Source organism: Psittacula echo, assembly GCF_963264785.1.
Source record: "Psittacula echo genome assembly, chromosome: 10".
NCBI classification, from domain to species: Eukaryota; Metazoa; Chordata; class Aves; order Psittaciformes; family Psittacidae; genus Psittacula; species Psittacula echo.
The window spans coordinates 9,098,909-9,125,880 of NC_137741.1; the positions used below are offsets into that span (position 1 = coordinate 9,098,909).

Here is a 26,972-nt window from a genome sequence, read left to right on the forward strand (position 1 = left end):
CTCAGAGAAAAGAACAGGATTGAATGTATTAAATGAATGAGGAAGTGCGAAATTGAAAGCAGCTGTATATTAACCCAGTGCAGTAAAAATACCTTCAGTAGCATATCCCATTAGCATTGTATCTTTATCCAAATTTGGGTGTGAAACAAATGCAGGGGCCTATAACTAATACAACAGCAACAGCTGTTCTCACATTTCATATCGTCCTCAGGCATTTTCTGACCAAAGTATTTTGTCACCTGCAGTTACAACAGTTGGATCAAGCATCCTATGAAACAGCTAATCACACTTTAAATACTCAGACTATTTAATTTGATAGAATGAAGAATTAAAGAGAGGAAGTGCAAAAGGTGAAGAGTTGTCAGTGCTACACACCTTGAGATCCTGCACAAACTTGAGCATAAATGTTTGACCAAAATAAAACTTGCACCAAGACCAAACTCATGGGAAACTTCCCTGTACACTACTTACAGAGAGTATTCAGGCACTGCATCCTTGAAAGCAGAGAGTTCTCGCACATATTCGTTATAAAACCATTTCACTTTGAAGTGCAAATTCATATAATCCGTGCTTTTGCATAACCACTGCTTTTCATGTTCTGCAATAAAAGGAGTTGAAATAAAAGCATTTAATATCATTCTAACCGTAAACAACATTGTTGTGCCTCAGCACACAAGTGACATAATTATACAGTACTTTCAAAGCACAAATGATTTCTTTTTAGAGGTAGTGGTACCCACAGTTTCAATCCTCAGGTTCTGAGGAATCTGAGATTATTTTCAACTCCCTTCACTGTAGTAAGGAAACCCCACAAATCTGCTGACTTCCTGTCAGCAGATTCTTCTTTGGTTGTTAATGGTTAAGAAGCTGTGTCAGGTATCAAGTTAGAAGGTGCAACTACAGTTGTGTGGTAGCCAAATGAAGTAATGAATATATAAATGCCAGTCCTGTATGAATCTGTGAAAACCTGCATTAGTAAATAGGCTGCTTTTATCACATATAATTAAGGAAAAGAAAGGGATCTCCACAGGTACCATCTCTCTGAGGAGTCATGTGACTTGCACATTCATTTTTTCCCAGATCCCTAAAAAGTGACCTAACACAGATGCTCTGTAGGAATGACATTCTTGAGTAAATAGTATGCAGTAAGAACTTAACTCTTCCAAAACTCCTTTTTGCTCCTTAGTTCTGCTTGCATTGTAACAGTATCACACACATTTTTCACATCTATATTTGGATGTGAACTTGATTTTTTGTAACAGGCAGGAGTATCCCATCCTCAGTCATACATACACATGAATATACCACTTGGTTCTCTGTCAGTGTAAACGCACTGTGAAATACATGCTCTGTGTTTTTGAGATCTGACCAGGGCCATTAACAGGCAATGTTTAGTTTAATTATTCTCCTAAATCAGTACTCCACTAATATCACCATGCCATACAAGAAGTGTTTCAGAAGCATATTATTATGCAGTGAATTACAAAGTTTTGTGGGAATCAGCTTATGAAGTGCCCCTGTGGGCTCTTACTGCCTTTTTAGCATTATGTTAGCATTTTCACCTTCACTGCCTTTTCATCACACTACAGAAAAATCAGTAGATCAGTTTCTGTCTAAATATTGCATTTATTCATGCCCAATTGCTACTTGAGAGTACTACAAATTCCCTTGAGCATAATGCCACTGGTTACTAACCTTAAACAGAACCACAGAGAGAAAGATGTATGCCTTCTCTCATGGTTCTTACTTCATAGAGACCTAAGGAGTCATATTTTTATGCTGGTAGGAGTTTTTCCACAATTTACTATTATAGACAGTTAGGTGACAAAATAGTTGCTCAATAAAAGGTAGTTCTTAAAAGTGAGACCAGTCTTTGACTGAGAACAGTTACCTCATTGCTATCAAGTTCAATGCACACCTACTGCTTAAGTCATTATTAAGAAAAATCTGTCTTATATTGCAACCCAAGAGAGTGGAAATTCTGAAATGAACAGCATTTTTGCATTCAAACATTGCATGAATGAGTTATTAGACTATACAATGCAACTTAAGGAAGATTGCTGTAAGATCACGAACTAAGCAAATACTTATTTCAAGTTTAGAAATTAGCGGTTGTCAATGACAAGCAAACTTATCCAGGAGGGTACAACATACATAATACCATTCATTGATACATTTTTTTTAAGTTAAGATCTAAATTGCCACACATTAGAAAGAGCACAGAAGTCATTAATGAATAATTATGTTGGTTTGGTTTCTTTAAGTCTCCTGAGATGTTACTGGTAGAAGTGAAACATGCATCCTCAATTCCTAATATTAACCTATGAGAACATCAGAAAATACTTCACATGATCTACAAAGTCATTTTGTATCCATGCATACTACCCCTTCAGGTTATATAAACCAAAAAAACAGAGGAAAGAGGTGCCCACATGAGTCAGCCCAGTTTTACCTGGGTATCAGATGGGTTTATCCATAGCAGCCATAGATTTCAGTTAGAACGCATAGGAACATGATTGTAGGCATTCTGAATTTAGATTAGGACCCACAGATTGCTTTCTTAATTTCTGAAGAAATATATAGGTTTGCAAAGGATACAGGTTTGCAGTTTGGAGATCTGTGTCTTTTTTCCTGTAAGGAAAGCTGGCACCATGTTTTCCTATACACATACATCCATTCTGGACTTTCTGGAAGACACATGTAGCTGCACAATATGACTCTTTAGTCCATTATTGCTTTGCAAAATTATTACAATGCTGAGTCAGTCTTGAACTAAACCTGCCAACTATACGCTGTGCAAACATGCTCAGCAGAGATTATGATAGAAACACCAGACCTCTCTCATAACCAACTCTAAGAATCTCCAGTATAGCAAACCTAGCATTATTAAACTTTTCTTACATGCCACTTTTAAGAAATGTTCCTTGTAATGCAACATATCCTTATAAGCATCTATTAATTTATTGAGTTTCATAATGAGGATATTTTTGGTTCTATATTCTATGTTAGTATCATGAATCAATGAAAAAATACTGATAATATTTCTGTAAAATGTAAAATACGTAAACCGTAATCTGTGCATATGGGGCACTTCAGATGCTTTTATCTATCGCAGCTCCAGAGTATCTTTTTTCCAGTACTGATTACACTGAAATCAGCTGTTCAGGTGCTGTTTGTGTAACCAAGAAAGAAGAGAGATTTTTTAAAAAGACTTATGTGGAATGCATTAATATATGCAAATGTGTTTGGTGTATGCTGAAATCAGCCATGGACCTGGTAACACTGTATTTAGCAAATAATCTAATTGCAAGCCATTGTTCTTTTACAGGTAAATGTATAAAGAGACACTGTAGGAAGGACTATAAACTAAGGTACTTTCCTCACAGGCCTGTGACCAAACAGCAATACTTTGGAATCATGTTTGATTTCTTGCTCAATTTTCAGCAAGTGCTAAAGAAAGCAGAGAAGATTTTCTTAAGGCAGCAAGCACAAAGAAACTGCAATACAACTGTTATGCTTTGGTCTGATGTTTGTAGTGTCATAGTATTTTGTCAGTGAGGTCATAATGACTTATTAAGCAGAAACATCTACATGACAGTACAGATATAATGCCATTTAAGAAGCTGGAATAGAATTTCATTCACTGCAGAATCTTTTTTCCTTTTTAACCTTAAGGCAATAACATCACTCTGAATATCCATGTAATTTTTGATATGTATTACTTGCTAAAAAGGGGTGATCTAACAACCTTCATAAAATATGAACATTTTAAATATTCGGGCACTCAATCTGGCATTTTGTTCAACTCTAATTTTCCCTCATTGGGGTAAAAAAGCTAAGGGCAAATTAATTTTTTTACTACAGCAGTTTCCTAGCCACTGTTTATTGTAACAGCATACAGCTAAGCTGCTTGAAGGATTCTAATAAAGTGATTTTAAATAACAAACAATGTTATTAATAAAGCCAGTTTCCAGGCTTTAAAGATGTTTCAGAGATGAATAACTACAACAAAGAGTATTTACATATAGCAAATCCATTATATCACAATCTGCTGGTTTGACTGTTACATACATGCGATTGCACTACAATTTATTAAAATGGAAACGATTGGCACTAAGTATAAGGGAATTGTGTTTCTATTAATTGCAAAATTTGCCATTAAAACTCACGTTATTTTCAACCATTGTGCTTTAATTCCACATTATTTGCAATAATTACTTAGCAATCATTAGAGAGACAACCAGCTGCATATTTTCTCTATTTCTTTCAGAAATCCCACTATTTCCAAACTTTCACTGGTATAACTGGGAAGTATCTGCACAGCACTGAGTATGGCTCATGGAAGAAGAGCTCTTAAGGAAGTCCTATGAGGAATCATACTGAGTGAGTATGAATTGGTATTCCTCCCTCTGAGTCACTTGGAAACATTACACCAGTAAGACGCACCTATGATTTGGATAGAAGTGGAAGTAATGTTTTGGGTACTTGATCCCAATGCAAATTCCCTCAAGTACAGGAGTTTGGCTGCTATGCCAGTGACTCTTTTAAAATGGGTATTCCCCTTACAGTGGTATGAACTTAATCCCTGCACTGCTGAACTGGAAAATTCCAACTGAATGTAACATTAGATCAGGCCACAAATGAGGAAAAATGTCAACTCAAACAAATTTCATAACGGATTTAGAAGGAAACATTACATTATACTAGCTACTTTATCCCAGGGTTCTTGTAATTTGCTATAGGGAATGGAAGTCACTGGTTATTAACTGAAATACAGAGCAGGACACAACTAATTGATATTTACGTGTAATTTACATTGATTTTGGTAATTTGAAACACTACTGACCTTTCTGAAAGGTCTCTGTGTCATGATAAACATAATAAACTTCTGTCATTACCTCGTTTTTTGGACTGCACTTACAACTGGTTTACAACTAACCCCCCCCCCCCACACACACACTTTTCCTTTTAAAAATATATTGTGTCCTTCATAAGCAACTTCTACACATTCAATCTTTCCTCTGCATTTACTTGGAAATTTTCATCAAAATATCTTTGAACACTGCACAAACATAATGGATTACACCTTGAACAGCTCTATGAGGTGATTAAGCTTTGCTATTACATTATACAAAGGGGAAACTGAGAGATAGTGAGACTAAGAAGATTTATTAAGGGAACATACATAAATTATGAAAGGCAGTCTAGATCTTGTTCAAAGATTTCTTAACTACAGAGTCATATTTCCTTACTGAAGAGGGACCAGGGGAGGAAAGCAGACTGTCTCATTCTGAATTGTCAGAAAAAACCAGATTTACTGTTATTTTTTGTCTTCATGCCTGCAGTGGAAGTGGCCTAATCAATCCTTAACTTAATGCAGTGCACTTCAAAAGCTGATATGACATTGCCCTTTATATTCAAGGATGAGCTCTCAAAGCGAGAGGCCATTTGCTCAGAGTGCTCTGCTTTGCTTCATGTTTCACAGCAGATGCAAGCGAGTTTAGGGCCACCTGCTTAGCATCTGTAAAGGCAGACAGAGCTTTTAATTGCGTGTGTGTGTGTGGTAAACCACTTATGAGAACTTGATGGACATCAAATACAAATGTTACATACTATCTAACAGATGCAACATGTAAGATCATGAACCTGCTCTAAACAACCCTATTTTCTACCACTAAATGCTGCATTTTTACCCATTAATACCATTTTTACCCACTAGGTTCTATTGTCTAAGTATTCCAAATTACTTTAAAAAATTATCTTTGATACCTTCTTGACATCACTTGTAGCTTTTTTCCTCCTTATTGAAAATTTAGCCTATTAGTCTCATCAATTAATTACTACTTCACAGCCAAATACTCCAGAAAAGTTCCAGAAAAGTGGATGGGTATATCACCAACAGGGCAAGTCAGGATATAAGATACACAGCTTACATAAACAGATATACATAAACTTGCTCTGTCCTGCTTGCAACCAAGACAAACACCTATACAGCAAATAGTAAGATCAACTTCAGTATAACATTTACCCTTCAGCACCACATCAGAGTGAATTTTATGTACATGAAAGCTAAACAGATCAATAATATTCAAAGAACAAACACTCAGACACAAAACTGTGTCTTTGGATATACACAACTACTATTGATTATAGAAGGAAATAAGCCCTTCCAAGGATTCCAAGGACTGAAATAATCCAAATTGTGCTTTTCTTTCTGTTAATGGAATTCTTGCTCTGTATGTGAATTGACCATGGAAAGCCTAAGAAATTGCAAGCTATGAATGGAGCAGAAGAAATGGTCAATCCTATCAGATACCAGGTCTATGGTGATGATTAAAGCCCTAGTTCTGAAGAATATTATGGAAGTGTCAAGTACTCTGTACTGAAGTTTCAACATTTACTCAAAGTAATCACATAATCAGAAAGTAATAAAAGAGGAAAAGTAATCCTGGTATAAGAATCCAATTTACATTGATGAGACTTGCATAGACCTCTAATACGTATGAAAATTGCAAAAGAAAGACAATATCCATGCTTGGAAACCACTGCTTCTTGGGAAGTGTTATCACATAATTAAATGCTATATTATAATGCTTGAATCTGGGAGGAAAAATAGAATAAAGGTAATAAAGGCAGCCTTAATCACGTTGAGTCTTAACTACTAAATACTCAGCATTGCATCTTCAATGCAGTTTTTATGACAACTTATTTTCATTTACTTATTGTTTCTTTTTTAAAAAAATGTACCTTTTCATGAAGTACATCTTTAGACTTGATTTTCCGCTCTTTGCCTTGTCACAAGGGTGCATAATGAGCATAAAACACTACCAAACAGGCATTGTAGCACTTTATAAGCAATTAGTAGAATGAAGTACCAGGCAGGAAGAATCAAGCAGCAAGATAAATGTGAGGCTGTGCTTTAATAATTACCTGCGGTGTATCTGGCTCTGCCAGTACAGCAGAAGCAAGTGCCAAAACACAGAGGTGTTCTTTAATTGTTACCCAGCAAATTGCACTTAAGCTTACTAAAAGATAATGTGGAAACAAGCTTTTAATGGATTTATCCTGTTTCCCTGGGGGTGCTGGAACCAGTATCAAATTTACTTGAGTATCTATAGGGCAAAAAAATACAGTAATGGGTGTCTGTATGTGGAAAAGTCCTGAAAGTAAAAGGCTGAGTCTTCAACATAGCAAAACAGTAGGCTGGGAGGAGAACAGTTCTTTGCTGTATGAGGAAAGCTTTTACAAGTTTCTTAGTGTGAAGTTTAAGAATAGACAGTATTAAAAATAGCATGCAGGGTGTTTGTTATTTCAAATTTTCTTTTACTCAAATGTTTTACAGTACCTGATAAAGAAAAATACTTTGTTTTACTGTTGGTTACTGTTTCTAAAAGAAAAGAAGTCCAAACAGTAAGTGGACTCACAGTGTTATTATCTCACAGAATTCATGCAGCTTCACTCTGACAGAGATAAGGGGAGGAAACCCCTCAAGAAACAGGACAGGGAAATTCAAGCCCTAGCTGCTGGACTACAGGACTGCATTTGGAGAATGTCCTGCAGGAGGAAAAGGATGAACCCTTTTTCCAGCCAGCAGATGCAGAACTGCACTAAACAATGCAGGTCCTTTAAGTTGCTTTTTGTGGGGCCCAAGTCACAATTTTACCTGATTTCTTTTTCTATTTTTCTTTGCCCACCCATAGAATTATTTCAGACAAAGGACATAAGTCAAATTTTTGTAAACATGTGAGTTGCAATGAAGTTGTATCACCTTACTGGTGAAGAGCAGTAATCAACGACAAGAAGAAAGAGGCAAATTATTATTATGGACTGATATACCTAATAAACTATAGAGGAAGTCTTGACTTTTACCCCTTGGTGTAAGCCAGAGTTCTCTTCCTGTTCCTACAGGTGATGCGCATGCCCTTCACCTGAACAAAACACTTTCTTGCATATGCAGCTCTTGGTTTGTGGAAAGGATTAATAATAATCACAATTAATAATCAATGTAGGATTCATTTAAAGCATCATTTACAGTCTAATAACCTTTCTAGCACAGTAGTACTATTATATGACCACCAGCAAAATTATCTTGCACAGAATTAGGAAACATTCAGGAAAAGTTTATACACAAATGTTTTACAATAATTGACTGCCTGGGCAAAAGCTAATAACAGTGTTTCAGAACAAGATTAATATTCAGTCATTAAAAGAAGGTTAAATAAGGCCAGAGCTTTTATTATAAATATATGAGGCAATATACATTGCTATTATTAAGCGACAACTTTTAACACTAAATAATGAAGTCAGTCAGTCACTGATGCACTACATTTTTTGTAGTGACCTCTCACACCATGAATACACCTACAATCAGACATATAAAGCATTAACTTATTAAGATTAATGTAGGCTTGTATTGCAGTATAAACACTCATTAGCACTTATTGTTCTGATTATGGTTCAGTATGCAAAAATCAAAGAAAATGGGTTAGGGAATCACCAAATGAGTGATCATGCCTTCAAGTGCAAGGTTGTGGCATACTAGAGATCTCTGAGGTAGTTCCAAGTCAGATGACACACTGACACAGCATAATACAATGCCATGAAGAAATAATGACTCAGCTACTGGGAACAGTTCTGTCCACTTTATCTGTCTTAATTATTGGGTCTAATTAACTTCAACAAACTACTGCCACTTAGTATGGCTACAGTGCCTTTTTTGGCAAGCCTGGGGATCCGTGTTGCACATGACAGGTACTCAAGTGGATTCTCATACTTGCAAAGCTCAGCCCTCCAGTTCCTACAGTATATAGCTGCTACTCTTATTAACATCATTGTCTGTTATGCTGACCAAAGAACATTTCTAATTCCCCTCTTCCTCCAATCATGTCACATTCAATCATTAATTATCTGCCAAAGGGAAGTTCATTATTAACCCTAATTGTAATATCTCATTGTCTTTGCCTTTACAATCTCTCTGAATTGCCCATGAGACTATGGATGACCCTTTATTCCCCAGGTCTCTGGAAAGATGAGGATGTAATATGTATGCTGATGTGGACCTGCTGGAGAAAGTCCAGAGGAGGCCACAAAGATGATCAGAAGGCTTGAGCACTTCTCCTAGGAAGACAGACTGAGAGAATTGGCCTTGTTCAGCCTGGAGAAGAGAAAGCTCCAGAGAGACCTTAGAGCAGCTTCTGGTGCCTAAAGGGGACAACAAGAAAGCTGGTGAGGATCTTTTTACAAGGGCATATAGGGCTAGGAAAAAGGGGGAATGACTTCAAACTAAAAAAGGGTAGATTTTTATTAGATATCAGGAAGACATGCTTCATTATAAGGGTGGTGAGGCACTGGAACAGGTTGCTCCATCCCTGGAAGTTTTGAAGGCCAGGTTGGACAGGGCTTTGAGCAACCTGTTCCAGTGGAAGGTGCTCCTGCTCATGGCAGGGGGGTTAGAGCTAGATGGTATTTAAGGTCCCTTCCAACCCAAACCATTCTGTGATTCTATCAATTGTGTGAATGCAGAATGAGATTCACCAAAATAAGAAGTTTTCATGTTTTGATACCGATGAAACCCTGCATACTCTGATGGATGCTTCCCTGTTCTGCCTTCCATAACAGCAGCCTCACCTCCTACCCCAATCTTCTCGGTAGTCTCCCTCTAAGCCAAGGCTATATTGTGTCCTCAGGGGAACTTTGTAAATTGTAAAGCTGGAGTGAAAACAGAGTTGAAATCTGCCACCAAATGGCACGACCTTTCTCTGGGCAGCATGAGCTTTTTGGTTTTTTTTCTGTGCTGTCTCTCTGTGCTCAGCATCAACTCACAGACCTGCCTCTTCTCTTTGAAATCACTTTATCAGTCTGTCATGAAAGAGGGTTTGTCAGAGAAACAGGAAGATGATACCTGCTTATGCACTGAAGACAACAAACTTAAAAACAAACCTCCTTTAAATGCATAAAATGGTGTAATGATTCTCTTGTTGTTCTCCTATTTTTATGAGGTCTGACACTTCACAAACAGTTCTGCAGGGCTGAGACTGTCTATTGCTGTATTTACACAGCAGCTAATTAATTTCTGGCCTGATCCTGGTCTTGACTTCTGGCCACTACCAGAATTAGATTATCGTAACAACAGCAATTAGAATGTTCTCTTTCTAACAGACTGAATAGCTCTGGACACTTGATCTGACCTATTCAGAAGTTAGTGATATGAAAGATCTGAAAAAAGACATTTCTAAGGACATAGAATAAAAAAAGATAATTTTGTAATTGCATGTCTAATTTCAGCTCATTACTCTCTCCTCATCTTTTAACCTTTACGTCTCCATACTTGGAAGGGAAAAGATTTCTTACCATATAAAATCACTAACAAATCACTTGCACTGCTGGTGAAATTCTCTCCCTGTTCTTGTTTGTTTGTACCATAAATACAGACTAATTTGAGGACCAGACAGTACAAAAATATTAACATCCTATAAGTTCAGGTATAGGATATGCTTGTGTAAAATGGCAAACAACAATGTATCATCTATCAAGCAAATCACTGCTGCTTTATAAATAAAAAGAAGCGGCCAAATCTAATCAAGTCAGTTCTCAAGGACAAATATTTGATACTTTCTCCATACAAAATCTATATATGAAAATAATCTGAAACTCCTTAGGTCAGAAAAGAATTGCAACTGATGTGAACTTAATCTGTTAAAAGTTTGCATAAAACTTTTATTACTACACAAAGGCTAAGCATTGTTATTAATTTAATATGGAAGAAAATCTAGTATGAAATTATGAAGTCAATACCAGATTTTAGTACAGTTTTTTTTGCAAAGCATGTCAGCTTGTCACAGGGTAGCCCTGACCTCGGCAGCTACAGAGACCTGAACTGTGCTTTCAGATGTCCTTTCCCCCCTTATCCTAAAAGCAAACTCTTTCCCGAGACAGCAGCCACCCACCCTTGTCACATACAAATACGCTCCGTATTCAGAGACATGAAGTCGTTATACCCTTCTCTAGCAAAAGGCCACTGCTGTAGAAGCTGGTGGCCCCTCTATCCTGTCCATGTCACACTAGCAGCCTCCCTACTAGATTGCTCTGAGCAATAACCAAGGCAGAAGACAAGGAAGAGGGGTACAATGATGTCTGGTGCCTGGCTCACTGGGCCTGTTGGCTCCTGTTGCAAAGGTCAGCAGCACTGCTGAAAAGCAGCAATCAGCAAGGTTGGACAAGGCTTTGAGCAACCTGTTCTAGTGGGAGGTGTCCCTGCCCATGGCAGGGGGTTGGAACTGGATGAGCTTTAAGGTCACTTCCAATCCAAACCATTCTACGATCCTCCCCAGCAGCAGCTGCAGCTCCATACATCCCTGGGCAGGTACAGGAGGCATTCAGCTGTACAGTGAGAGGACATAGCCTGAACAGCCATTCTGAGCTGCTCTCAGGAAAAAAGAATGTAAGCTGAATGTTCCAGTATTGGTCTTCTGAGAGAGAATGATGTTATGACATACTCATTTCATGAACTTAATCTGATCAGAGTGCTGAATATATTCAAGAATATAAGGTGGGAAAAACCAGAAACAGGATCTCGGATGAGTTAATCTTTTATCACATCAGCAATATTTCTGCAAAAAAAATATTGGACTATATCATCATTTCTTGATTGAATGCAGAAAGAAATAAACTTCATAACACAAAAGATGCTGCTTCAGGAGATTAATACTAAATTGAATCAGGCAAAGATTGCAATCACAGCCCTGGACACTACGTATGAACAGATGGTAGCCTATGTTAATAACTTGGAAGGCGAAACTAGCATAGCAGAATGCAATGCATTTTAATGAATTCCATTAAAACCATGAGGATTGAGTGTGACCATATTTAAGGGCTTGCTCCAAATCTTGTAGAATTTGAATAAAAAAACCAAACCCAAAAACTTACTGCTATTTACAACTGGAGAATCAAACTCAGCTTGTAGGATATCTATGGAAAGAATTAACGATTTTAAAAACAGCAAAGCTAGAGAGAGGAACAGCATGCTGATCTGTATTTTGTGACTAGGTTTACTGAGGTTCCTGTTTAGGAGTGAAACCATAGAAGGTGAAATTATGTGTACTTATAATAATTTATAATTAATTTCAATTTCCTCTAATTATTATGCATACACAGGAACTGTTTCACTACTGATTCCGGGAGTGACTACTGACAAACATGGCATTTAGTCTCCTCAGAATGACAGTATCCACAGCAACACAAAGAAGAGACCATAAGCAGGGACTGGTTTGGAATAGACATAGAAAGTCAAGTGCCTCTTGAAAGTCCTCTGTATCTCTCTCTGCCAAATTAGGATATTACCATTAACATTTGTTTTAAAGTCCTGATCCAGCCCAACCATCCACACTTCATATATTGTATAATTAGCTCTTCCTTAAGAGCTTCCTTTTCTATTCTTTACAACCAAGAAACAAGCCACATCTTCATCTGAAGCTGCCTTTTGAGTGATCAGCATGCTCTTACTTAGCAAATAGACTGAATTATCTTTTGTGAATTATCTTGTTGCAGTACAGAATGTTTATAATTCAATGGCTACACCACTACAAGCACTGAGGTGCTCAGGGATGTCTGCGTGCAGAGCATAACTCTACATTCAAAGGCATCACAGAGCAAATAGCATAAAAAATAATCTTCAGATATTCCTTTTTTTTTTTCCAATCCTTTATGCCTGTTGAATTGCATCATTGTTTAAATTGAACCACATACTTTCTTTTCATCACTGGCAGAATTGATCTGTTTTTAGTTGCAGGCTTAACTAAAGACAATATGAGTTTTGCTTACTTAAAAATCACAGTTAGCAATTTCTGCTTCTGTGGTAGTAAAAGAAAAAATTGGCTAGCATTATAAATCCTTTCTTTCTCTGAATAACAATTTTTATAAAAAGATGAGGGAAAATTTTATTTTGCTTTAAAAAAAAAAAACCAGTGCTTTATATTGTAATTCCTTTCACCTCATGTTGGGCTTGACCATGAGATTATAAACTGCACTAATGCTTTACAACTGGTTTCTGATATACTTTTTTCTTTTTCCTTTTTGTAGAGAAACACTGTAAAGATCATACACGTACAAGATGAACAGAATGGACATTATTGCATATCTTACAATAAAGAAAACTAGTTTTCTGATAAAATTCAGATCTGACCTACTGATTTTCCAATTCACCTTAGCTATACTCTTTCTGCCTGATGGAAATCATGATCCTCTTGCATTTCTCTCACATTTAAACTCAAAATCCATTTAACAGATAAAGAAAATCAGCAAAGTTCAGCTAACGCCATCATTTATTATTCTGCAAAAATAAGTACTAGTTAGGGAGAGTTTGATGAACTTAGTTTGAAGAGTCATGATTTTAATAATGATCTAAAAGTTTGTGTGAATACATGTGTATGGGCTGACAGTATTTCTACCATTAATTAAGACTATTTCCTTATTTCCTTCTTTACAGTATTTGTTAAGAAGTTTCATAGAGGTATTTTTACTTGGTTTTCTGCAATAGCCATATTTTAATAAGTGGGTTTGAAGCCATTATTTGGAGATTATCTGCTATAGAAGAAAAAAGTATATTTTACCTATGGTTATCAACAGTACTATCTTAAAGAATAAAAGCAAACTGCATTTCATTATGTTGGAACTAGAATGAATACAGTCTGCCTTTTGAACACAAAAAGGTTTAATTATCTGTGTGTGTTTTCTCCAAGTTAGCAATTTTCAGCTTGTAAGAAAATATGGCATTCCTACAGTGCTCTGTAGCAGGCATTTGTGGGTCTCTGGACTTCAATGATTTTGTCAGATATAGATAATAAGAAATAGCATTTCAAGTTACAGTTCATTTGTCTCCTTCCACAGATAACTCATATAGTCACAGCGCAATGATTTCCTTCCTTTACAACACTTCTTTTTCACTAATTTATGAAACATCTTAAACAAGTATTCCAGAAAGCTCATACCACCCGCAGAATCTGATGCCAGGTGTCATTTGCACTGGAAATCAGTCTCTGTGAACTCTTCAGTGTAATTAATAGTTTGTTCTAATTACCTTCCAGAGCATATTTCATGTCCTGGGCAAACAGAGTCCACATGATTTCAGCACTGATTTTTCCCATGTTCAGCTCTTGAGGGAACCTGCAATCAATCACATTACATCAGTTCACCTGCTGCTAGAAATTATGCTTACTGCTGCACAGCAGAAAGGCAAATATCTCCACAAAATAATACACCTAGTATGCATGTAAGGTATTTTGTGTTCTGTACAAGTATATGAACCATCCTATCTTCAAAGAAAAACTTTCCTTAGTCTAATGTCAGGGGCCTAAGTAATGAGTTGAATGTTGTATTAATTCCCTCACATGACATTTTAAAATCAAGAGACATCCACCTATTTTGCAGAGAACTCCTCAACTTTGGACAAATCAGATGGGTTATTAAAAACTTGAAATAGGTGGCACAGGTGTTTAGCAGCTATTGTTCCTTAATTCTCTTATTACCCTGGAAAATAGTGAAGCTGTCTCTTGCTGCTATATTGATTTATACTAGTTGAATCCAATTCAGTGTTTGAAGACTTTCACCTTTAAGTGTGGATAAAACATGAAGAATATAAAAGGTAGAAAAATGCATACTTTCAATTCAAAATTTTAGTTTTGGTATTATGCTTCATGTCACCTTTGAAAAAGAGGCCTTTTCAGCTTTTTCTTGCTGCTATCAAGTATTTTTCCACAACTTATTCACGGAACCAAGCTGCTTCCTACTGTATGCAAAAGAAAAAGCTCTAACCTTTCAGTTACCATCTTCACTGTTAGCTACTAGCAGAAGCTGACATTTTTGTGACAGACATTGTATGTTTTGCATTATACTTACAGAGAGTTCTTTGTCCTTACTGCAGGTGTGGGACTAAGATTAATGTGAGCAGTTCTCAGGGCACAGAAGCATACCACACATGACACAGCTAAAGAGCAGAAAGTACTGCACAGAACCTCTGAGCGGTAAACCAGTTGTTTATACTACAGTGGTGCAGCGAGGGCTATATGAATGCACTGGCACTTTACCATGAACACATAAAATCAAACACTATATTCATGATAAACACACAGAACTGTGTGGCTTTTGTCTTGAGTTTACTACGCCACTTTAGACTAGCAGAGAATTTGACCCAAAGTATTTTGACCTTTTATTGAAGCACTAATCAAATTCAGAAAGTATTCTGTAATAATATTTGTAAAAATGTAAGAAATTTTAAAGGTCTGGCCCACGAAAGAATGAGAATGATGCGCAACTTTAAAGTGGTAGCAATATGATCTAAGTATCATATTCTTTCCAGGGACATGTTTGACCCGGATCATATCTGCAAAGAAGAATTACTTACACAGCTCATTAGCTCTGCCACATTCATATGAAACGATTGCTATCTCAGTCACTGATGCTCTGTGGACATATTGAAAAGTTGAGCTGATATTAACACTTTTGTCCATAATGCAAAGTTGGCTGTAATGGAAGGCTGGGTCTGATAAAAATGCATTTATTTGATTAATGCTACGTTTATGTGTATATATTTTAACTTGTGAAAACATACGCACACATAAACTGCAATTATCTTTTCACTGTGTTGCTTGAATTACTGTAGTGCGACACAGCATCCTTGATTCATCCCACCTGACTTCAGTTTGGTACCTGAAATTTACGCCCAGAGATACATTTCCATGTGCATGAGAAATATAAACTGATGAAATATAATCATCAACTGGACATACCAATGAAATCCTTCTATGCAATGCAGAAGATGCAGATATTTGCAATTTTATCCTTACATGGGTACATTTTTGTATACAGCCCTGCAGGATTGACTGCCATTCCCATATACCTTATTTATTTTTTTCCAACACAGTGGCCTCTTAGCAGGAGGTTACTGTGACAAAAATGATCACACAACAGAAAGACTGTTGTGTTTTAGTACTTTTCTCATGCAATTAGTTTACTTCATAGTAGCTATCATACCTGTAAGGTGCATTCGTCAGACACTCAGATAATAGAATATTAATTTGTCCAAAGTAAGTTAGTAATATAAAGCGGTGTCGTGGTTTAAGCCCCGGCTGTAAATTAGAACCACGCAGTCTACTTCCCCCCCCCCACTCCCCAGAGGGATGGGGAGGAGAATCGAAAGAATGTAACTCCCACGGGTTGAGATAAGAACAGTCCAGTAACTCAGGTATAACACAAATCACTACTGCTGCCACCAATAATAATAATGATAAGAGAAATAACAAGGGAAGAAAATATGATACCACTCGCTGGAAAAGAGCCCGACCGAAAGGAGGACGTGCCCTTCCGGGTAGCTCCCAGTTACATCCCCGGGCATGACGTGCTGTGGTATGGAATACCTCTTTGGCTAGTTTGGGTCAGGCGTCCTGTCCCTGCTTCCTCCCGGCCCCTCCTCCTCCCTGGCAGAGCATGAGACTCACAAAGTCCTTGGTCAGTCTAAACATCAGTTGTTATCAGCTCTTCCCAGGCCAAAAGTCAAAAACACAGTGCTGCACCAGCTACTAAGAAGGAGAAAAACTGACTGCTACTGCTGAACCCAGGACAAGCGGACAGTTAATCTAATCAACATTTTCAGCCAGTGAAATTGATTTAACATGTTAACGAACTAGTACTTAATATGCCTGTAAATCTCACTGTGTTGTGATATTACTCATAAAACGCACTTTTCCAAGCGTTAGCATCACAGAACTTGCCATAGTTCAGCTACTCTTTTTTACTATGGAAGTTTCCTACAATTTAATAGTCTAAGTTCCAGATAACTAATCCTGATTCAGAAAGTAAAACTAATTGCTTATCCCATTATAACAACAGAACCCTGGCTTCAGCGCTATTCCATCCCCTTTTCCATACAATGACACCATTGCTTTTCCACTTTTTGCATTTATGACCAATACTCATATCAGAGCTGGTAGTAAGTGTGGGGAAGTGAATGTGGTATGGATATGCTATGAACCACTCCTGCCACAATTTTCCTTAGAGACAGACAGCTTTATGCACAAGTAGTCACATTCACTTCAATTTGGTTACTCATATTTCTAGGATTACTCATGTAATAATAATATATAATTTATTATTTGCATTACAGTAGTGCTTAGAGGCTCATGGTATATTTAGGAAATTACTATGCAGGAACCTTAAAGTATGTAACAGAAAACCACTGACTATCAAAACTCACAGTTTAAAGAGACAAGACAGAGAATGGGGAATATGACAAAGTAGAAGTGTCTTGCTCAAGATTTTATGACAGGTGAATGGCAGTCAGCAAGAGAATATAAGCTTTTGAATCTTCCTTCTGAGCACTCTTCCCACCCAGGACAGGATTCTAGTTTGCATAATATGCATAGATACATAAAAATAGATATACACATACTATTACATGAATAGTCAGATAAAATGTGAAATACATAAGAACAGAAAATATCAGGTGATCAATTGAAATCTGGTTATTTATCTCCAAGTACATGACTCTCAAAAGTCATAGTCTTCCCCCATTCCCTGCTTGCACATTGTCAGAGAGATGCATTTAATACCCTGTCAGACATATCTGACTAAAGTGACAGGCTGAATTATCAGCTTCATGAGAAATGCTAATTTTTCATGAATGTATACAATAAACAGCAATGTAAACTGAAGAGCAGAACATGATTTTATTATGCCTGTAATTCTTCAATATTAATCTGTTCAGATGGTTTTGCTTCTAAGTATCCTCTTGATTTTCTAATTCTAACACCTATACACCTACAGGTAAAGAAGAAGTAAAAGAGTCTAGGCTTGACATTTGCAGCCATCATTAAAACTGCTTAGAGGACACTAAAAATAGTACTGTAAAAAAGAAGACACTTTCTTATAAATTCCATGTTATATTACATTGCTTCCTGACTTCATGTTATAATGCTAAAATCAGCACTTGACAACTGTAAGTAGAACTTTCAATCTGTACTATAAATAGTTCTGGCACATCTTGAATTTGGTTCCAAATGTCATAAGCAGCAGTAACATTTTTTCAACTGTAATATATCTTTCTGGCTAAGAATAATGTCAGAAGCAGCTATATAATTCTTTTTATTTATCCTAAAAGTAACTCTCACATAGAATACCCGCTCAAGAAAGTCCTGTCACAGTTCACAGAAGTCACCACTGACTTATCTACATTTGTACCACAACTGAAGGCAAATTCTGACATATATAAAAATACAAACACAGCTGAAAGCAGAAAAAATAGTCAAGGCATTAAAATATAAAGAAGAAACAAGTCCCCCAAAAGTGTCTTTTAAATTCACCAGATTAAAAAAATTCACAGGCAAATTCATCACAGACTCGGGTAATTACAACATAGAAGTTCTCTGATTATCTGACAACAAAGGCAACAATTAGAATCACATGCATGACTGATTCTCCTTTTCTTACTAAGGTTTGATATAGGAGAAACTTCATCTACAGATGAACAAGCTCAATGAGAAAACATCCCTCATGGAAGGACTAAAATTATTATTAAATTCCAAACAAGTTATTACAGAGAGCTCAAGGATTTCTTCGCATGATTTATTGCTGTGCACAAGATGTTAATGGATACTAAAGCTGGGGCTTGGATTCAAAAGCTAATCCAAATAAAGCCAAAGGGTATACCAAGCACTCTGATAAGCTCAAGAGATCAAGTTTCCTCATATTGTAAAAAGAGCTGGACTGCATAAGAAACTAGTCAATGGTTAGTCAGAACTAAGTTGGATAGTCTAGGGTTTATCTTTGCAAATCGAAGACTGAGATACCGTGTCTAAATTGTGTAAGCTGCAGATAGAAATAGCCTAAAGTAGTTTTAAAATGCACAGTGACAAAAATAAGACAAGGAGCTTACTGGGTACCACACTTCAGCATAATGGCTCATGTGGTCATTCTGAGAAAGGAGATGGCTAGTATTTCTGCTGTAATAAAGGAACAAAAAATCTAGGTATATCTTTATGTAAACAAGTGCTGACTCCTATCACACGTCTTACCTAATGAAAACAGCATTTCATGTTCCTGGATTTCAGATAAAAGTCTGGGCAAAAAAAAAAAAAGACAAATGTATTTCTCTTTTTCCTAACCTCTATCTTAACTGTACTCCAGATATGCAATTACTGGAGTAAATCCCCAATCCTCCCTCAGGTCAAACTTGTTGAAAGAAATCCAGGAAAGAAATCTAGGACTTCTTTGCATTTTGCAAAATCTTTTACCCTACTCAGAGGAAGGAGATGTATTTGAAGGACTAGATGAGACATGCATTTGCTAGAAAAAGAGTATGAATCACAGAATTTCTTTATCAAGTTGGAGGAAGGACAGCTTTCAGCATATATATGAGTACTAGTTTATATAAAGGCCTTTTGCTTTTGAGATAACTTGTTCTAAAAGGACAATGGTAGCTATGAACTATACTCAAAAGCAAAGATGCTGTAACTCTGGAAGCTGTAAAACAGCACAGAAAGGAGATACCCTCCTTCCAGTCTTCTGCATTATGAGTATCTGCCAAATAGTTATTATTAAGCTCATTTTGCTATAATTTGGTTAATCCCTCATCATCATGGTAATGAAGCACAAGTGTATCAGTCTACACATGCCGTCCTTTTGTGCATTGTTAAGCCTGTGATCTAAGGCCTATACATAATGGAAAATTTGGGTTTATTTCCTGTGTATGAATCCACACAAGAATTTGCATTTTCTGTTGTCATGGAGCCAATCTTCTTTTTGTTCCCTGTGTCTAAGCACTTATTAAAATATGCTTCCATAATTTGTATACTTCAATATAGTGTTTGTGGGCTACATGCATACTTAACTCCAAGCTGTCTTTGAAATTCCTTTCTAAAACTCATACTAGTTTCCATACTTATAACAATTAGAGACTGATGGGTATTACACAGCTATCAGTTATGGGTATTACAAAACTATCATAGTTATTGTTGCAGTGTTATTGTATGTAAGAAGCTAACAAAGCTTAACACACAACAGAAGCATACAAAATTTACTACATGCTGATGAAGAAATGGTAATAGCGGCAGCCAACTTATTAAAGAGAAGGGGTAATCAAAGGTAAAATTCTATAGCATCTATATAAGTAAGGAATTTTGCATTATTTATATTTTATCACCTTATTTTTCAGTAAAAAGACTTTTCCTTTGCAGCTTATTTCAGAATTTGGTCCCCAAGCAGCAAAATAACAGAGAAATTTCCCATGCAAATTTCTACATATTACATTTTCTAACTTCTTCACATTTTCACATTTCTCAGTGAAGTAAGAGGACTACCAGGAGAGTACTCTATTAAATCATTTTGTTTCCTCTTGCTACAATTATTTCTGTCTCATAGGCCATAGTTTTCCCAATTTCTGTCATTCTTAGAGCAATACTATAAAATTTCAGTTTATCCAAAGCATAGCTATTAAAATCACCTTCCCCATTTGCATGACAGTGTCTAATCCTCAATTCGTATGTCAGCCATACAATGTTATTTGATGGAACTTCTTGATAAACAGAATATACTAGGTTTTCATGGGAAATAAATTAACCATTAGGTTGTCCATACATGATAATTTCCCCATATTTCCCAAAATACTAAACTGCATATAAAAGGTATCCACTTATAACTGTCTTCCCTTTGTTGATTTCAATTAAGCAAGAATATAGTGAAAACTGTTCGAACTGGGTAGCTCTAACAAAGTGCTATATATAAAACCAGACCAATGGAGTGAAATTGAACTGAGCTTGAAAGAAAACAAGGAGAGCCAATGTATGAAGCAAACCATGAATAATTCCTGAAAGCATTTATTCGAGATAGTACTGCATGTCTCCAGTTCAATCCTATCATGAAAATTAAAAATGCTGTTTCAAAATTTATGGTGTTAAATATTCAGTTTGCTACTTTTAAGAAAACTAAGTCCCTGAAACTCAGATTTCAAACCCTGAAACTCCCAGCACAATCTCAGAATAGCTTATATTCTTTAAATTTGTATTACAACACCACACATGACATTTTGAGTGTATGTGCTGTACAATTAAAGAGAAAGCTTTTTACTCAGGATGTGCAAAGGCACAAAGTTGAGATCTTGATTTCCAAATACACAAGCACATTTCAGTTGATGATTTTGTTCTTGATTTGTTGTTCCTTTAATTGAACAGACATTTTATTTTGATAGCATTTTTTTCTGCCTCACGGTATGTACAATGTGTGTACAAGTGCTGGGAAGTCCTGGATTTGCTTGTGAATCAGGTTCCAATCACATTTTACATTGTTTTAACTAGTAGAATAAGAATTCTACAACTTAAATAACAGACTTCATGCTTTTCCTTCAAACTTGTCAATTTTCTTACATCATATAATAACTGCAGGTTGTTCATGTAACTCTCACTGAATGGTCTGGTATGGTCTGTCAATTGCTGCAATATTTTCTGAGGCAAATCATGCCATGTTTCATCTGGATTTGTAATCAGATACAGTTCAAACTTCTCTATTACAGCATCTTGTTTGCCTCCAAGGCAGATATAAAAATAGGGTTTCCAAAACTGGTTAAATAAAAAAAATCCTGAGTAATATTATACCATTACGAAAAATCCTATCAGAATGCTTGGATCTCTCCTGGGGATCTACAGTAACCTCATTTCTACACCACGATTCAAATGGATGTAGGTCTGAATGTTTCACTGAGACACTGCAAGGCTATGTAATTCTAATGAGGAGTCACAGTTTTCCATTATTCTTATGCATTCAACTTACATTTTCCTTCCATCCATTTCCTTTTCTGGGGCAAGCAAGGTGAAAAGGCTGTCATTTTTCTCAGCAGTTTTTACATGCTTCTTTTGTGTTAGGAGAAGCATTTCTTTTAAAATGATCTATCCAAAGCAACTCTGAACAGGTTTTCAAGGTTTTCCACCCACAACCTCTTCATCTCTTGTTCCTCATTTCTCCTGTTTCTCAAAGACACTTTCTTTCCTGCATTCACCCTTAAAAAGTGACAATGAAAACGGGAAAGAAGTCACACACTTGAACTCTCTCCCTTAATCTGTCCCAGCTCCAGCCACTCCTGATCCTCTTTTCACTCCTTACACAATCATTCAGCTGTACTCCAGGGAAACTCCTAATCCCCTCAGAGGAACTCTGTTCTTGATCCCTTTCCTTTCTCCCTCACATTTGCCTAACTATATAGCTAGACCAATTTTTAGGATACTTAACCCCAACTACTCTTATTTCATTTCAGTGAAGAAATTATAAGAAGTGTGTTTGTTATACAGAGAATTGAGCTTTCACTAATAGAAGAACTTCACACTAAGTGGTATAAATAAACAGGAAAAAAGTTCTTGCCTCTGTAGGGTAAGAATTTGTTCCTTACTAAGGTTACTGCAGAAAATTACTGAACAAAGAGGTATTTATTATCCAGGAATGAAACAATCCTTCCTTAATTCAAAGGAAAGGAAGAAATCAGAAGGCAATAACATCTCTTCCAACTTCTGGTTATCACCAGGAAGTTTCATTGATAATTATACTTTGGGCCCAAAAAAGTATGGTACCTTTTATCAACAGACAAGCACATCTTTATGTACAGGGTGTCCTTCAGTATCTATGATATTTTGGCTAAAAGAAAAAGGCTTGTTCTCGCTCTCCTTCGGACCATTCAATTAAATGCCATTGCAGACACCTCTATTATTTGTTTAGTCATAATACAGAAGTAAATTTAAATTTTAACTTTTCCATAAATCATCACAGCTAAACTATGCCCAGATTTTCTAGAATCTCTCTGTAAAATAGCTCCAAAGAGCTAAAAGAACTAAAAATTTTCCCTAGGCCCTTGTGCCACATTTCAATTAGTGTGACACCAGTTTACTCAGCCTTAATATGTGAAATAATGTTCCCTTGCACTACTCCCGTACATTTGATTTTCAAAACCCAGCACTTTATCTCCTCTGTGTTTATTGATTGTCTCTCTCTTCTCTACTACTATATCAATGATAAGTTATGCGATTTGTCTTGGTTATTGATTGTACCTCCCTTACCTGTTACATCTTCAATTCTGAGAAGTCAACTTCCACCTAAATCCAGGACATTGATCTCCATTTTATAAATTTTCAAATCCACATGGCTAGGCTTTCTCTTGAGCCAATCAAAAATGTGGGGAGGGTACTTTGTGAAGTTCATTATTCTTTTACAAATACTAATCCCTAAAACTGTATAATAATGCCTAAATAAGTCTCAGCATGATTTGAACATCTTGTGTGCCAAGATAATATCATAACACTAACACTATCACACTATTTCACTGAACTTTCCCTTCTGTCTATCCATTTAGTTCTCTTGCATAATATTTCGCTGCTTAGCTTTTTGGGATGGTTCACATACCATGTCTTTAATGTTCCTAAACTGAAAGGTTCTCTTTCCATGAACAGAGCAGTAAGTCTTCATCAAACAATGTCAACGTTATACTCTGTATTTTTACAATTTTCTAGATTATATTTAAAATAAAACTACTGACTCAGGTGCATTTCCTGTCCTTATTTTAATAAACCCATTACCCTTAATTTTTATGAGGAAAGTAATTACTTACTGGTTCAGGACAGGTGTATATGCTGTTTTATCTTCATCTATGATGGTGATCATCAGAGTAATAAGCTGTGCCCAGAAATCCAAATTCTTTGTTGTTGGTCCCTGTTCTTCTTTAGGAACTTCTTGCTTCTTACCCTGTTAAAACAAGATTGAATATATTTTATATTAGTGAAATTAGACAAAATATTATGGAATTTCCACTGACAGATTCTTACTTGGTTGGAAAAAGTGGCATATTAAGAATCTTCAGAAATTTTGCATGCCGACTGTCTATCCAATTTAGAGTAGATTGTGTGACATACTGTGTCAGCCATATATAAAAAAATATATGAAGTGCACAAACAGCCACATCAGCAATGAAGATGAAGAGAATCTTGATTTTTAGTGATTTCCACACTTTAATTAAATACATTCTTAAATTTATTTAAGTGCAGGTAAAACGGTCAGCTGAGGCCAAATGTTTGTATCCTACACAATAAATACTGAACAGATCAGTGATAAGGAACATTTCTTGTTTTCTTTTGGATTATATGCTGAAGTTACTTGGCCTAGCAGCTGCTGTGCTGTTTGCTTTAAAGGAAGAAGCATTGAATTTCCATTTATTTTTTAATAGCCAAAATGACAAAGGCTATTGCCCAAATTATTCTGCAGAGATTTCCCAAGGACTCGTAAATTTACTGGCAGAACCACAAACTGTACATTTAAGAGAGGCAGAGGAAAACATCACAAAGTAGGAGTGGGAAAAAATAAAATATTTGGACACATAAAAATATCAGAAAATGGTACATAGGGATGTCCAAAGGAGAGGCTTGTGAAGGTATTGCTTTGCCAAGGATTTTAAACATATGAGCAAAACTAATAAACCAATACATTGTTTGATTCCTTTTTTATCCAGGGAAATGCAATTCTTGTATACTCTTGTATGTTAAGAGGACTGTAACCAGTTTCACATCCACATCAGAGAACCTGAGATGCTCCATTACATTTTTGTAATAATCACAAGGAAGGACATGGCTTATCAACATGGCTCTCCAGTCATAAATTAAAAGTTGGTAAGTATAGCAGTGCTTTTTATTGCTGTTGACTAAAAGTCTCCTTTTTGCACCTCTTTACAGTTATAAATATGTATTAACCTTCAACACTTACCAACTTCTATTGAGAATTTTATGTTTTTTAATCTCACTAAAATATGCATTTATAGCTATAATTTGTCTTCACAGTTTTGATTTATGAATGCTTAGTATTTTTCAGTTCTCTTGGCAGAAGGATCAGATTCCCTATCAATGTCAAATAAATAACTTCACTGCTGAACCAAATGTTTTTGTCTCTGTATGGACACTCACACACACACATAATTTCTGCCAAGCAGAGGTACGTCTGTCTGCACATGCTCTTCAGCACAACTGTCAGAGATAGAAAGGGGTCACCCAGCTAGCAAGTCAGAAAATAAACACACCTATTATGCTGCAAGTTTAAATATTTATTGACTGTATGTACAAACTTACCTTTGTAGTTCAAATATGACCACTTCAATGAACCTCATCTCTCTTTAAATAGATGACACTAGTCAGTCTCATAGTGAATTAATTGTTATCTTAACCTCAATTAACTTTTACCTACTAACAGCATTTAGAATAGCAGAAAGGGAATTTCAACAACACTTAACTGAAACTGCTTTTGCGGTCACTGTGGAATCATTTTAGAAAAGTATTACTCACACTGCTACATACTCAGCTGATGTGCAGATGCTACAGCTCCAGTGTCTAAAGGAACTTAAATAAAGGTGAGGCTCAGAAGCAATTACAATGGATGGTGTGACTAGCATCACGAGCAATTAACAACCACACATGTAAACAAGAGTGTTTTTCAAAACAGAAATTAATATTTGACCATTAATGTCACCCTGGTGTACATTTCACTTTTATTAAAAGACATTCTTTCTATAGCAAAGATTTATTTGTAGTATACCATTTCTCTCAGAAGCTAGTGAATGAAACCAAACCAACTGAAAGGCAGTTGTGAAAGGCAAAGCCAGTTCACATTTAGTTCAGCATCTTATCCAAGAACCATATTTCACAGAAATCAATTTGATCTTTTCAGAAAAAAAAAACCAAAACAAAATCCAAAACCCAAACCAATACCCAAATCGAAACAGAGAAGGTATTTTTAAAGTAGTCTCACATTAAAAGATGCAGTTTCATGCACTGAAATGGAAGTGCATACTCTTCCCATTCCTTATCCTAAAAATCTAATTAACTAGTTAGAAATGCTTAGAATCATTTAAGTTGTTCTTACATAAATTGCTATTATTGCTGGCATTGTTATTAGTTTTATATGGTTTCTGACAACAGACACCTTTACAGAAGCATTATACTGAGGTAAAAAAACGTTGGCAGTTTGATTACATTGACTAGTTGCAAACTTGCAAAACCAGCAGAAGAAAGTTCCATCTTGGAATAAAAATTAACTTGAAACAAAGTTATTTTCATATAAAAAAAGTCTGAGAGAAGAAACATTTTGTTTGGCTTGAAAACGTTTCTATTAGTATAACTGAGAGGCACAGTAAACTGCATAACAGTGTAGAAAAACTGAGTGGGAGGACAGCATCATATAATTATTATTTAATACTTTCTGAATGAAACACAATTTTAGAGGCAAAAATGTTTAATTTCTGTACTGTTTTGCTGAAAAATAGGACTCCTCCTGGGCTAAACACTACTGCACAACTTTATTTCCCACTTCATACTTTTGAATGAGCTTGGAGATCACAGATCGCACACTTCATGATTCAATTCTGATAGTATTTCTATAAGAAATTAATCTACCAAATTTTTGACATTTCTATTAATGAGAAAGAGATACACCTTCAGAAGCAACTAAGTGCCTTGGGTTCCCAAATCCCAGTTGAAAAACTGACCAGGTACTTACAGGTAAGTACAGCAAAAATAAGCTCTAAGAAGGGATACATCACAAGGCAAAAGCACTGCTAACACCTGGCTCCAGAACTACTTAATTAGTTGCTAAGGTCTTCTGTGACAACACCCAGAGCTGACAAAAGGAAAGGTTCCCAAAATAAGGTAGAATTTCAATACTATTCTGCTGAGCAGGTGTCAGAGTGTATCCCAATGATTTTTTTCTATCATACTGGTGCTACCAGTCATGAAATGATTTGTACTGATCAAGAACTCTTCAGAGAACAGAAAGAGCTTGATTTGCATTTAATTGGTTTCACTCAGTGGAGAAGACTGCAAAAAGAATTACTGAAGGGACTTCAGTCACTGTGAGTGTCAGCCAAGACTTAGGATTATTTTTTATTTTCTTGAGAAAACAGAAACAGTGAC

General features: G+C 36.1%; 1 protein-coding gene across 1 annotated transcript in view; it reads right to left on the reverse strand.

Moving 5' to 3' along the window:
* The window catches only part of UNC13C (unc-13 homolog C), a gene marked incomplete at its 3' end in the record, with an annotated part of 135,729 nt that overhangs the window by 33,239 nt on the left and 75,518 nt on the right, over nt 1–26,972 (reverse strand). Inside the window, exons 16-18 of the mRNA XM_080626807.1 lie at nt 23,633–23,766; nt 14,075–14,160; nt 472–598 (exon numbers count right to left, since the gene is read on the reverse strand). Of these exons, the coding sequence (XP_080482933.1) occupies nt 472–598; nt 14,075–14,160; nt 23,633–23,766 (347 nt within the window). The remainder of the gene's footprint in view (nt 1–471; nt 599–14,074; nt 14,161–23,632; nt 23,767–26,972) is intronic.